Genomic DNA, 15,415 nt, shown 5'->3' with positions numbered 1-15,415 from the left:
CATGAATAATTAAGTGTAGTGCCTGCCCATTTCTTGTGTTCAATGGTGCAGTTTTATTTCATGGTATTTGCATGGCTATTACATTGGACAGCTTCCTGGATTTATTTCTCTTTGTTTCACAATGGCTTCTTGTATATATTTCTCTTTGTTTCACAATGGCTTCTTGTATATATTTCTCTTTGTTTCACAATGGCTTCGTGTATAATTAAAATATGGAAAATATATGAGTGACCAAACCATACATGTTTCTACAAATGCAAATACCACATGGTAAAATATCATTGTTCTGTAACAAGTTGTATATTTTCTACATTTAATTGAAAAGAAGTTATTCTGCTTGTTAAATTGATTCTGATGAGAATACAACTAACAGTCAAATATTCCCTAGGAAATTACAATATGCCAGTATTAAAATGTATTCTTTTATTGGAAGCAAACTTAACAAAAAAAACATCTCTCACAATTGCTGATTGTTAAAAGAAAGGAAAAACTAAAAGCGCTGTCCTAGGTAACAAGGTTGCTCAGTTTTTTTGTAAAATGTCTACTTTGCCTAGGTATTCATTTCTGACAAACTGCAGGTAAGACATTCCTCTAGGTAACTTGTATCATTTATAGGGCAATATCTCACTAAAACAAACTGCATGTAAGACATTCCTCAAGGTAACTTGTATCATCATTTATAGAGCAATATCTCACTAGAACAAACTGACCTGACAATATTCTTACTTGATTATATAACATTTAAGATAATGATGTTATTTTGTGACATGAGATAAGGTATTCTAATGCAATTCATTTGTAACAGTGATTTTTATTAGTTGTCGATATAAAACAGGGGTAGTCCCAATTTTCACATAGACACCTCCTTTTCTGTCAAATTGATTTAATTTTGAAGCAAAGTTAAAAATGTCTTGTTTTTATGTTGGACGCCGGAAGTGTACCTATGAAGCCACAATGTTTATGTGCAAAAGACAAGAACAAAGTTTTTTTTGAGGATTTTTTTTATAAATGACAATTTTTAGCCAAAATAATAACAAAATGGAACACATTTTGATTATTTTGCATTAGAATGGCGATAACCGTATTGCATTTTAAGCTTGGCCTATGTAAAACTTGGTTTTACTGTCGCAAATATCTGTTTACCTCGCTCTGCTATGAGTCCATCATACCTGTCAACCTCTGAAACTGAAAATGTAGGTCATGACCTGCATTGAAGACCTACATTGAAGAAGAAAATGTCAGGTCAAAACGCGTACAAACTTTTTTCAGTTCAATTTTAGTATTTAGAGTTTTTTATATACTATAACATATACATGTACCACTGAGTTTCCTACAAATATTCACTTTAGTATTTGTTAATTATATAAATATTTAATATTAATTAAATATCTTTCTAAAGCAATGCCCTCTTATTGTTTTATTCACACTACTTTTTATTGTCATAAACCCCAGCTATACATGTAATTAAAAATCAATTATACCTTATGTGCTCCTATACACAGGAGGTAGATAAATAGAAAGATGTTAGTGTGTTTCCTTTCAGTGCAATATCTAGAGCATATGGATTTGATTTAAAGCTTTTACATTTAACAAAATTATTTTCTCCAACAGAAATGTATTAAAAGGTTCAAATTGTTATAAAATGATTTTTATAGGATACTTGACATTTGCAAACGGCAAATCTTTAATCAGGACATAGAATTGTATGTCAAGCTTGACTGGCATCAACTTTCTTGGGTACAATAAAGAGACAATTCTCGAATTGTTACTTTTAAATAAAATGTAATGTTTTGATAGCTGTCATCAGGTCATCAGCACGAAAATAAGCAAATCCTAAGTTTTGACTTTTTAATTGTTTACCTTTTCAAAGGAAAAACGCAGATAAAACCGAACATATATTTGACTTCTAAATACCGGAACAATACCAGTCAGAAATACGGGTGAAAACGGGTCATTTTCTGAAATCCCAGGTTATTTGAATACCCGGCGGGTATTTTAAAAATCATGTGTGAAAGGGGAAATTCACAGGTGTAACCAGCAGAATAGGGGTCAGTTGACAGATATGTTCTATAGGTGAACTCAATTTGCGACATTAAAACTGGTTTAATGTACGCCAAGCATAAAATACAATACAGATATCTCTTCATTTTTCAATATTCTTTTTTTGAAAACACATCATACTTACGGTAGGAAGACATCTAATTTTACATGTGACTGGGATAGAAACTGCTTTCACAAGACTTGATAATATCTAAAAAATTAAAAAATTGTTATTAAATTCAGCTTATTGAAAAAGATACGCTTTAATTCCGAATAAATTACACTGCCTATAGAAAATACTGTTCATCTGCATCTGGAGGTTATATAGTTCAACCAGACTAAATTAGGTCAACTGAACTATGATAAATGATCTCCCTTTAACATTTCTTAATGAGCGCTTTGGTCCTCGGTAATAAAGTGTAAAAAGGGAGGTTAGTTAGTTCATACTGAAATATCAGTAAAAGTAAACCTGAACCATAGCCATGAGCCTAATTTTAAGCTAGATACCCCAATGATGATTGTGGCTGAATTTGGTTAAATTTGGCCCAGTAGTTTCAGAGTAGAAGATTTTGGTCAAAATTAAAGGAGTTAATTGATGATATTGGCCTTGCTGATTGTGTTTGCTATTAAAAGTTTCTCTCTTTCTATTATATTTTACAAAACAACGCTCAAAAATAAAAAAATTGATAAAATTCTGTTATTTATGGGCAATAACTCCTGTAAGAAAATGTCTGCCACTTTTGATGTAAATGGACAGTAGGTAGATCTTAACATAACTGTTCATGACAGATTTTCTCTATGTATAGTGGTTTTTAAGATTATAGACAAAACTTGCTTTTTATCCCTATGTTCTATTTTAAGCCATGTCAGCCATGTTGGTTGGCAGGGAGGCATCAGACCCATTTTTAAACTAGATTCCCCAATGATGATTGTGGCTAAGTTTGGTTAAATTTGCAGTAGTTTCAGAGTAGCAGGTTTTTGTAAAAGTTAATGGACAACAACGACACAGGAAGAAGACAGATAACAGACACCAAGTGATGAGAACAGCTCACTTGGACTTTGGGCCAGGTCAGCTAACAAAAATAAATGCTACTTCACACCCAATACTTCATGGTATTTTTTTTTATTTGATTTTTGGTGTTTTAATGCAACTTTTAAGCACCGCTTTTGGGCTATTTCGTGGCGGCCAGTTTTTATTGGTGGAGGAAGCCAGAGTGCCCGGAGAAAACCACCGACCTTCGATAGGAAAACTGACAATCCTAGTCAATTAAGATTGGAGTCTAGTGCACCCGCACGAGCGGGGTTTGAACTCACAACCTCAGTGTTGACTGGCTAGTGATTTTAGTAGTAACTACTTAGACCACTTGGCCACCGAGGCCCCCCGGTATTTTTTTTTGTAATATCATTCATAACAATGTAAAAAGGTTAATTAGTGTACCTTTTGATCTATACTTCATGGTATTTTTTTTGTAATATCATTCATAACAATGTAAAAAGGTTAATTAGTGAACCTTTTGATCTATCTATTGAGGTAAATAACCTAATTTATAAACATTTTGTTTTTTTCACATCCGGTACGTTTGTGTGATAAATAGTTATTACAAAATTAACACTTTGAAACATAACATGCTTTTTTTTTTGCTTTTTTTTTATATTCTGGTGTATCAAGACTTTGCAAACATATTTATTCACTAATAAACACTTCAAAACTTTGACTAAATGGCTATTTTGAAGTACTTTCCCAGATTTTGTAAACATGTTTATTATGGGCATTGCACCAGATTTTACCAATGTTTATGAAATGTATTTAGAAGATAAGTGTGTAAGAAATGGCATGATATAATTTTCAACAGTTAAAGTACTTATAACTTAATCTACTGCAAACTTTTTTTTGAAAGGATATTGAATTATATTGCTTTTCATGTAGCAGTGATAGTGTAGAAGTTGTCTTAAAAATGAATATCTTTAGGTTTGTTCCAGAATAAAAACACATGGGGGGCATGAGATCATTTTTTTAAGACCTTGACCACCAATAAAATAAAAATTTTCATTTTACTTATAATTCTTTAAATTGCAAGGAAAATGCAACCATCCACATTTAATAAATAAGTGCCTTCAACCCCCCCCCCCCCCAACCAATAAATTTTGGAACAGCCCTTGAATTAAATTTTATTTTCCATGTTTGATTTCTATGGTCTTTCTATTACTGTATTAACTGGTGTACTGCTTGGGGAGTTGAGTGATTAATAGTTCAACTACCAAATGTTTATCTTTTTCTGCTATTGTCAACATGTATTTACAATTTGTATTGACGGTGATCTTTATTTGTTTCTGTTTAATTCTTTCATTCAAAATTCAAAATCCTGTGAGGGAATCCCATGGTATGAAGTTTTTTTGCTTGTATAAAGTTCCAATTACACATTAGATAAGTAACAGATTCATAATTGCACACGGAAGTTCTTCTAAATGATAACATGTATAAGTACCTGTTTTACTTTCTCTGGCTTTTTCAATAATGCTGCACCCATTCCACCCTGAAATTACAGTGGAAAATTAAAATACCTGAATTGGAAACTGGAATAAGCTAGAGACTAGTAGAGTTCTAAATATTTCTCCAATATGATCTGTATCAAATTAATTACAATTTATAAATACTAATTATTAAATTTTATTATAGACAGAAAAAAAAAAGGAAGTGAATATTGGCTTCAGTCAATATCATGCCTACATTTCTTGTAGGATATTATCAAAAAAAGTTTAAAAGAAACCCCAAAATATTTTTTTTAAGAATATTGCCCCAGGACAGATAAAATATGTGCGGAACATTGGAAAGCTGTTCTTTTATTAAAATTATTTTTTTTATGAAAAATAGCTTTTAGTCATCAACATTACATATTATGATTAGGTTTCTTGATAACCTATACCCCAAAATTCGGATAAGTTGGCATGTTAATCATAAGAAATATTTTCCTCATATATTTATTGCCACTGCCAAGTATAAAGGTGGAAAATTCCTCATTCCTAAATGGGGATGTGACTGCTGCCCTCAGTGCAGTCCACCAGTGTAGGCTGGCTGAAAATGTTACAGTTCAGACACACAATTACTAGTACACTTAGTATATCAATACCTTAATAGAGAATTCTTTAGGACATCCCATATTAACATCAATGCCAGCAACATCTTCCTGTCTGTTATATATAAAAAATAAATTAATAAGAAACTAAAAATTACTGTTCAATTTGTTTTGGCAAACTAAAGACTATAGACTTATTATAAGAAACAGTAACTGCTACAAGTACTTTTTATTTTGTAATTCATTTCTTAAAGTTAGTGCTTAAAATTTGAATCTGAATGGATGAATGAACAATTGGAACAGAGGTCTTATCATAACCATTAACACTGTCCTGAACCAGCCTCTAAAGTAGGAACCCCAGTTAATCTTTGAAATGCCTGCACCAAGGCAGGAATATGACAGTTGTTTTCCATACTTTGATATAGATATAAGAAGATGTGGTATGAGTGCCAATGAGACAACTCTCCATCCAAGTCAAAATTTATAAAAGTAAACCATTATGTTTGAGCTTTTGATTTTGCCATTTTATAAAGGACTTTCCGTTTTGAATTTTCCTTGGAGTTCGTTATTTTTGTTATTTTACTTTTTTCATTGACCCTGATGCCAGTATGATGCTGAAAAGTATAATTTTTGGCGATCAACACAGATAGTGGTCCTGGGAGAATAATTTTAAACCCCTTGAACATGTAGAAAGAAAATAGTCCTTGCTGCATTATTCTATGAAAGGTATTTTTGGTAAATAATTGCCAAAATCATGAATTTTAATGAACTTTTAGTTTACTCAGTCCTCTAAATGGAAGTAGCAATTTCATCCCTTAATTTTCATAGAACTCTTTTAGTATAAGTATTTCTTTATGTCTAAGACTTTTCAAACCTCTTATTTCCTTGCCTTGTGTGTGACTTTATAATAAAGTTCAGCCACCCCAGTTAAAAAACATTTCTTGGCAATCTCATATTTCCCAGACTAAATTTTCTTTCCTTCAGACAGTAAATTTGCAGAATAACATCAAAAACAGTCTAGACATGTTGCAGAAGTATATTCTGTCAAATGATAATGAACTAACTCCCCTATGAAACTATTGAATATTGTTGGAGGCCAAAAAAGAAAGTTGTACCTTACAATAAGAGTTTAACACATGAACTTCCGAAATAAACTGTGAATAATATGACACCATATGGTCAATTTTGTATTTCCTCAAGAAATTTAATAAACACTGGGTCTTTAAGAATATACAGGCAACTCATTCACTAAAAATAAAATTCTCACACTTTCAATGCAGCAGCTACTGCCCTCTCTGCATCACTGGTTCCCTATAAGAAACAAATATTAAGACATTGTAATTGATTTAACATGTTATGTTTCAACTGCATACTAAATATAGTCTTCGAAACATTTAAGACCAATTTGACTAATCAAGTATTGATGAATTCAGAATTAATGTGCTCAGATGCAAAGCAAAGTGGAACGGCATATCAGAAGCAAATAACATGTCAACTCTCGCTGAAACACTCAAAGCTACGTAATATGACCTGTATCGTAACTTGCATGCAAGGTATGCTTATCTTGCTATGTATGCCAGTTACCACAGCAACAGCTGAGAGAAGCTTCAGTGTTGTGTGTAGGGTGAAGACTTATCTCCACTTGACCATGACAACAGAAGGTCTGCTGGAATCTGTATTTTGCACACCATTTTTGTATCAGCTTCTGGGAGCCCAGACCACCTGCTCATTAGTCATTGTAATTATTGTAAATTTTTAATAAATCTGCAAAAATTGCACATGATACTAATAACTAGCAACGGATTACTTATCATTACTACTACAATAACAAATGACAAAACATACCAATTGAAAGAAGAGTTTTCCTTTTTCCTGTGCACAGGTTCTAAATACCACGTTACCATCTGACATAACATAGTCAACAGTCCCAAGTATATCTGTAATAGTCATTAATGTAAATACATCTTTAGTGTAAGCTTCTTTTCACTGGCCAGATCTATTTTGATTGTTGCAAGGGCTACTTAAGAATGTTCGACTTTCAAGTTTTCAATTTTTCCTTATTATTTTGTAACCCCTCCCATTTTTTATAAGCTATGCATAAAAAAGAAAAATGCCCAGCAATTTCTAAGTTTCTCAATACTTTGTTAAAAACTACCAACTCAAATACACTTCTGGTAAAACATTTTGATATGTTTCTTTTTTCTTATAATTTTTAAACAGTTTAACAATCATTTCCCTAAATATATTTCCCATGAAAAAGCCAAGGATCTACCAGTGACCCTTTGTTCTAGTTAGTTCTTATATTTTTATCTCAAAAATTAGCTCATGAACCTATCTGTTTTTTTTTTCTTTAATTGAACATTTTTTCAAAACTTAACTACTGTGTTGCAACTAGATTCCTTTCTGCATTAAAAGTTTTAGTGTGTGTCAATAAGATGTTTTATCTCCAAAATGCTTTCAAAACTATTTGTTGACTTGCAAGAGGTATCTCGATTAGGTCTTATTTAACCCTTAAAAGAATTAAAATATCAAAATTCAATACTTTCATCTTCCATCTTTTGTCTTGCTGAGAGGATTAGAGTCTACAAAAACTTAGTCATTTACTTACCATTCTCTACTCTTGTTGAGCTGAGTATTTTAAAATCAATTATTTCCTAAAAATGAAAGAGTGTATATTTCATGATAAATCATTTTTACAGTTGCAGTGATAATATCTTGTAGTTTTGACATTATTGCATAGTAATATATATTTCCATCATATAACACCCTTCAGATGTTCACAAGACATTAGTTTGTCAGAATATCAACAATACATTTGAATGTTGTCTTATATTGTACGTTTTAGGCCTCTAAAACTCTTCCATTTAGGAAACGTGAGAGAAAAAATGCAAAAACTGACCCAATCCCAAATACAAAGCAACATCCATATCATTACCTCAAAAATGTATTTTGATGTAAGATGTCTTCCAAAAAATGTTGAAGTGGGTGAAATATATTTTGTGTATGGCTATTGCTCATATTCAATCTTACCAAAAACTATATGTAAAATGTCAATTTTTTTCAATTATGTTTATGAGATTTAAGGGCATCCGATACAGTTTCAAGGGAGTTAACTCTTGGTGCGACGTTAAGCGTTAAATTTTCCCCAAAATGTCACTTACTGCAGGACATCATGCATGTAATTTTCAGTAATAAAAAAACTCTGGAACAATATTGAGTATAAACGATGCTCCAATTTATGTTTCTCACACACGCCAACTTCTACGCCCTTAAGATTAGTGCATTGAATTCTAACATTTTGGGTATGTATAGTTATAATACATGAGACAAAAGTCTAATAAAATCATAAGAAATTAAACACATATACTACTGTTTCTGCTGTTCCTTGTCTTGAAGCTTCTGTGAGGTCATCAAAAATTAAGTCAATTCAATATCATACATGGAGGAATCTTAAGACGACTGACCCATTTGGTTCTAACATAATGTTTGCCAATTATCATTTTTATCATCATTCATCCCTGATCAAATCTTGATTTGGATCTGATTTTCTGATAGACAGTTTGTCTGACAGCACACGAAAAAATTGTTTAAAAACGCATTTTAGTTACAAGCAAAGTCAATATCAATTTGTGTCAATGATCTTTAAAATCTCATATCGAAAGTTCAGATAGTGCAAAAAATCAAGTTTTAATTATTATAATCCATTGTATAAAAAACATCAAAAGAAGTAAATTTCCTCAAGAAACATTGTATTCCATTTATTTATGTCAAATATGAGAGGACGCAGTATTAATGGCATGCCACCATTATTAACAATGATTCAACTTTTAAAAATATATATAGTTATTTACTAACAAAATTACACTACAAGGAAAGTATTCTGATTTTAACCGAAACTTTTACCCTACCCCCATGAAATACTGGTTATTACGAGGAGAAAGCATGCCAATATAATAGTACAAAACCAAAAGAGGTAGCCTAGGGTTAGTTTTTCATAAATTTATTACACACTGATAGTTTTTAAAAGGTCTTTAAATCTGTACAAAAATCATCACAGCTATACTTGGAGGTTTCTACAATATTATGTGGTATTTCTGAAAATTAAGTAACCAGATTATAAATGCCTCAAGTAATTTGCTTTAAATTTGGGAGATGAATAAAAAGGACACAAAAACCAAAGTTATGGGGGAAGTAAAGGTAACAAGTCCTGTCTTCCAGATATACAATCAATCATTTTTGCTAGATAAAAAATTATGAAAAATTTCAAAATTATTGTAAAGTTTTCTTCAACTGTAATCATTCGCCCGAATAACAGTTTGATTTTATGAAAAAATTAGAAATCCTTAAAAAAGATCAAAATGTGAATAAAAAGAAGTCATTGAAACAGCAGCCCACCAACTAAAACAAAACACATCTACTCTAGAGGTCAACATATGGTCTTAAACAATACACGAGTGTGCACACAGTATTGACATGTCTAGCTCTAAGTTGCTGTGAGTCTTTTAATTAAGCCGTAAAGAAATTCAACAGTCCGCAATAATTATACCTGAGATGTTTCTCACTTGGAAGATGAACAGAATAAAAAGAGAGAGGTATTTATGATACAAATGTTTTTATTTCCAAAAACAATATTACTATTTTAAGGTAGCTCTTTATATGCAATATATATATACACATGAAAAATGTCGCCGATATTCTTGCAGGGATAATTGGCTGGAGATGTTGAAATTGTTACCCAGCAACGTCGTGCATTTTCACACTAACGTTGAGGTTACCAAAGGGGGATGTAAATTTTAGGATTACCGGTAATCATGATTTTTCTTCGAAACAAGCACGTAGACATATATCTTTTATTTTCTATTTAGAGAAAGCATGAGAAAAGACAGTAAAGGTAGAAAATTGAGGAAAATGACATTATAAGAACCTCTCGATTTCCACATTTTAAGATTAAAAAAATATCCCACTTGGAGCATCTTATCCGTAATTTTAAGCATGGTTTGAATAATTAACTAGTCATTCTTGTATGGATTCATTTTTTCCTTATTTTCACTTATCACACTTCAGATTGAATCCAACATTACCGGTATTAATTTATGACGAAGAATATCTACTCCAAAAATTTTATAACTTTGCTTAATTTTTTTTACCAAAATTTCAAAATCCCCAATTTCCAGCCTCAATTTTCTCGAAAACAAGCACAGTAGCCTATGTTTAATTTGGTGATTTCTTTATAGCTGGCCCAGGCCTACAAAATATTTTAAAATTATAAAAATGACAATATAACGTGAAACTGTATCAGATGCCCTTAATGATAATCATAAAAGAAATAACTGCATTAAAGTGTCCAGACATTATTACCTACCAGTAACCTATAAACATGATATAAAAGATTCTCAATCAATATTAGTCGAGTTCCATGCACATGTACCTGTAATATACAACAATTTCACAAAATTTGTTGACACAATTTAAAAGTAAGGCCAAAAATACAATTTAAATTGTTTGATGTTGCCTACCTATAGCTACCCACCTACAATGACCTAATAAAATGCTCCGCAGGGCGCAGCTTGATACGACCGCAGAGGTCGAACCCTGAACAGTTGGGGCAAGTAAGGACACAACATTCAAGCTTGATACAGCTCTGAATTTGGATTGTGATTAAATATTTGACACAGCATAGGTTTCTGACACAGAATGAATGTGGTCTAAGAACTTAAAAATTTTAAATTGGACATTCACCTATTATGGTCCAATATCCAAAATCTAAATACATGGTTAGATTCAGCATATCAAAGAACCCCAAGAATTCAATTTTTGATGAAATCAAACAAAGTTTAATTTTGGACCCTTTTGACCTCAATGTGGACAAAGTTGATAACGGGGCCCAAAAATCTAAATACATGGTTAGATTCAGCATATCAAAGAACCCCATATATTCAATTTTTGTTGAAATCAAACAAAGTTTAATTTTGGACCCCGATTTGGACCAACTTGAAAACTGGGCCCATAATCAAAAATCTAAATACATGTTTAGATTCAGCATATCAAAGAACACTAAAAATTCAATTTTTGTTAAAATCAAACAAAGTTTAATTTTGGACCCTTTGGACCTTAATGTAGACCAATTTGAAAACGGAACCAAAAATTAAGAATCTAAATACACGGTTAGATTAGGCATATTAAAGAACCCCAATAATTCAATTTTTGATGAAATCAAACAAAATTAAATTTTGGACCCTTTTGACCTCAATGTGGACCAATTTAAAAACGGGGCCCAAAATCCAAAAACTTAATACACGGTTATATTCAGCATATTAAAGAACCCCAAGAATTCAAGAATAAAACCCCATTGAAATTGATCAAGAAATAAGCAATTTATAAGAAGTATCTTCTTTTGCACAATACTGTGCAATTGAATATTTCTTGCTATTGCGCAATACTGTGCAATTGAAGATTTCTTGCTATTGCGCAATATTGTGCTATTGGATATTTCTTGCTATTGCGCAATACTGTGCAATTGAAGATTTCTTGCTATTGCGCAATACTGTGCAATTGAAGATTTCTTGCTATTGTGCAATACTGTGCAATTGAAAATTTCTTGCTATTACACAATACTTATTATATAAAAATTTACACATCCTGTTTGGTGTGTATCTCCTACCATATCATTATTATTTGCTTTTAAATATAAATCAGAAATAACCAACTTAAAATGGAAAATTTTAAAAGAAAAAAAAAAGGAAAAAAAGAAAAAAAAAGAAACCCCCCCCCCAAATTTTTTGAACCCCCTTATGATTCATCACCCCAAACTCAATCCTAGCCTTCCCTTTGTGGTATGGTACCTTGCAGTACAATTTCAGAGAGATCCATACACTTGAACACAAGTTATTGTCTTTAAACTAGAAAAATGCTTATTTTTGGCCCCTTTTTGGCCCCCAATTCCTAAACGTTTCAGGCAATTACCCCCGAACTCAATTCCAGCTTTCCCTTTGTGATATGAAACCTTGTAGTACAATTTCAGAAATATCCAAACACTTACACACAAGTTTTTGTCATGAAACTAGAAAAATGCTTGTTTTTTGCCCCTTTTTTGGCCCCTTATTCCTAAAATTTTGAGGCAATTACCCCCAAAATCAATTACAGCCTTCCCTTTGTGATATGGAACCTTGTGGTACAATGTCAGAGAGATCCATACACTTACACACAAGTTATTGTCTGAAAGTTACAAAAATGCTTATTTTTGGCCCCTAATTCCTTAACTGTTGGTACCATAACCCCCAAAATCAATCCCAACCTTCCTTTCGTGGTATTGAACCTTATGGTAAAATTTCATGGAGATCCATTCACTTAAACTAAAGTTAGAGTGCGAAAACCAATGCGTCTTCGGACGACGCCGGATGACGACGATGACGCCAACGTCATACCAATATACGACCAAAAAATTTTTAATTTTTGCGGTCGTATAAAAAGCAGCCTACCTGAAAAATTTTATGACACATTTTTTTGTTGTCTAGTAACATGTGACTTATGTTGTTGGCAAAAAAAAATATCCCTACCTACCTAGCCAACTCTATAAGGCATGGGTAGGCAACATCAAACAAAGAATTTTTTAAGGGTGGCCTATTGCCAATGAGACAACTATCCATCAGAGACCAAGTGATATAAATGTAAGCACATATGTGACAGTACAATGAGCAAAACCCATACTGTTTGCTTAGCTATATAATGCCTCAACATGACAAAATTTAAAACACTTTATACTAAGAAACCAATGGCCTAATTTATAATAAAACAATAAACAAAACAAAAAATGACAGACAGCAACCAAGGACAACCATTGAATTACATGTAGGCTCCTAACTTTGGACAGGTACATTGTACATATAGAATGTTACAGGGTAAAACTGCATAGATATATAATTATATAACAATTTTACCTCACAATATACTAAATCTGCTCCATATCTAAGAGACAAAAGTCTAAGTGGTAATGTAGATACCCTAACCATAGGAGCCAAAATCACTTTGTGGTGGAAATCTATTTTCTCCGTCATTATCTATCAATACTGAAAAATAATCAATAGGTTCATTTTTAAATTAAAAAAGTGAATTCAATAGACTGAAATAGTTAGTAGGTTAGTACTGATTTGTTATATAGAGGGTAAAATATTTAACACACAACAGATTCTTCCCTGAGGTCCTCTGACAAATTAAAGCTAAATAGGTATAAACAAATATAACAATCAATCAATAAAATTGAGAATGGAAACAGGGAATGTGTCAAAGAGACAACAACCTGACCAAAGATCAGAAAAGTTAAACAGCCCAAGGCCACCAATGGGCCTTCAACTCAGCGAAAAAATCACGTACCCAGAGGTGGGCTTCAGCAGGCCCCTTATCAATAATGTATACTAGTTCAGAAAAAATGGACGTCACACAAAACTCCGAAACATATACATTTTGTAAATGAACCAAAATAAAATCAATTATGTATTCATGTATATTCAATGTGTTTAGCTCATCACATAATTTGGAATAAATACTTAGGTGAGGAAAATATTTAATAAACATTTTGCATAATGGAAAAATTGTCTAGTTGGCATTTTGACATTATATTTCTTGAATTAATGTTTTTCCTGAGATGCTACAAAAAAAGTTAAGTAACTGTTAACCTTGATACATTTCAAAATGTTCATATCACTATCTGGCATCATTCATTGCTTTGAGACAATTGCATCTTTCAAATCATAAATTTACTAGTAATATAATAATATATGAGCGTATTATGGTTCAAAATATTTTATCATAATAATAATTAATAGAGGCTCTAAAGAGCCTGTGTGGCTCACCTAGGTCTATGTGTATCTTCAACAATGTAGACTAGAATAGAATTCAGATAAAAAATTTCTTTTTATTTGATTTTGTATTGCTGATCATTTTTCCAATTTACAGTTTCTCTCTATCTTCTTTTGTTTTTGCCCAAAACACAAAAAAGGGTAAAAAAAACAATCATTTAAGAGCAGTCACTCTTACAAAGAGTCTACTAACAATTTTTGGCAAGATTTTAAATATTTGTAGATCTTAACTGGCTTGAAAAATGTTTAAGTCATGATGGCATAACAATGCTAAAAGCTAAATCAAAGGACCAGGCAGGCTGAAAATTTGGTTCAAATAAACTCCAAAAAATACTACTGCAGAGGAAAGTTGTACTGTTCTACTAATAGAGAACAGCATACAGATTTGTTAATCATCTAGATCATCTAATAAAAATAGAATGATACAGCTGACCAGGCTGTTCAATATGCCACCATTTTGTGTGGGCTTTACTGTAAACTACAGTCTAATTATTTAATCATGTTAAGCAGTGAAGGTAATTTTAGGTTCCAATTTGGAGATCAGATGTAAAGCTTAATGGTATCTATCTGGAAAAATAATATCATAACAATCAGCACTTGCGATCTATGGAGAATGGAGCGTACACAGTGGTATTGTATTTGGTTAAAAAATCTTTATCTGGTAGATCGATATGGCTCTCCCGCTTGAGCTGTCTGTTTTGCTGTTTGAGGTGTATAAAAACAAAGCCATGTCTGGTTGGAATGGAATGGGGATATCAAATCTGATGCTCCATGTCAGGAAAGTGCAACATTCAATTACTCTTGTATAAATTGTTAATTGGAAATATCTGCCACTGTATGTTTAGCAGGAACATGGTAACTCATTTTAAGATTTCTAACGGAAAGAAAAATCATTCTGTACGTTTTATAAACTTTATATTTAAATTAATACATTTTAAAATCATTTTATAATGATCCGTCATATAAATGACATAGCTTTAAACATCTTAATGCTTTCTTTGTTTTAAGAAATGCGAGGTATCTTTGCAATATTGTCAATGTATATTCATGTATTTGTTCCTCCTAACAAAACTGCCTCAGTGGTCTCGTGGTAACGTGTTCGCCTCGAGTGCAGGAGGTCGTGGGTTCAAACCCTGGCCAGGTCAAACCAAAGACTTTAAAATTGGTATTTGCTGCTTCTTTTCCATGCACGCGGCATTAAAGAGTAAGAGCAAAGACTGGTTGGCTCGAAGGCAGAATAATGATTCCGGGTTTGGTGACATATCTTCCTGCAGACTGTTACCTTGTGAACTAGCATGTTAAAAATCTGGCTCAGCTTGTCAGTCTAGTACAATTTACAAAGCAGGTTAAATACTCATATTACATTAACATGTTCTCGTCCTGAGTATGCATATTAATTTGCCACTGGAAGTTAAGCAGTCATCTATCCTCATTATTTCCCCCCTA

General features: G+C 32.2%; 1 protein-coding gene across 2 annotated transcripts in view; it reads right to left on the bottom strand.

The window, feature by feature from the left end:
• LOC127702136 (tRNA-dihydrouridine(20) synthase [NAD(P)+]-like) overlaps positions 1-15,415 on the bottom strand; it is a 28,343-nt gene that overhangs the window by 12,386 nt on the left and 542 nt on the right. Inside the window, exons 1-8 of one of the 2 annotated variants that reach the window (XM_052206233.1) lie at positions 13,964-13,981; positions 13,052-13,180; positions 7,723-7,768; positions 6,960-7,051; positions 6,382-6,425; positions 5,169-5,229; positions 4,527-4,574; positions 2,186-2,251 (exon numbers count right to left, since the gene is read on the bottom strand). In XM_052206233.1, the coding sequence (XP_052062193.1) occupies positions 2,186-2,251; positions 4,527-4,574; positions 5,169-5,229; positions 6,382-6,425; positions 6,960-7,051; positions 7,723-7,768; positions 13,052-13,168 (474 nt within the window). In that variant the 5' untranslated portion in view covers positions 13,169-13,180; positions 13,964-13,981. Of the gene's footprint in view, positions 1-2,185; positions 2,252-4,526; positions 4,575-5,168; positions 5,230-6,381; positions 6,426-6,959; positions 7,052-7,722; positions 7,769-13,051; positions 13,181-13,963; positions 13,982-15,415 lie in introns of those variants that run through there. The other variant, XM_052206232.1, reaches the window with a different exon arrangement.

This window comes from Mytilus californianus, unplaced genomic scaffold (genome assembly GCF_021869535.1).
Source record: "Mytilus californianus isolate M0D057914Y unplaced genomic scaffold, xbMytCali1.0.p SCAF_5, whole genome shotgun sequence".
Classification (NCBI taxonomy): domain Eukaryota; kingdom Metazoa; phylum Mollusca; class Bivalvia; order Mytilida; family Mytilidae; genus Mytilus; species Mytilus californianus.
The sequence above is the reverse complement of the archived record's forward strand: the minus strand, read 5'-3'. Positions and strand labels throughout refer to the sequence as shown.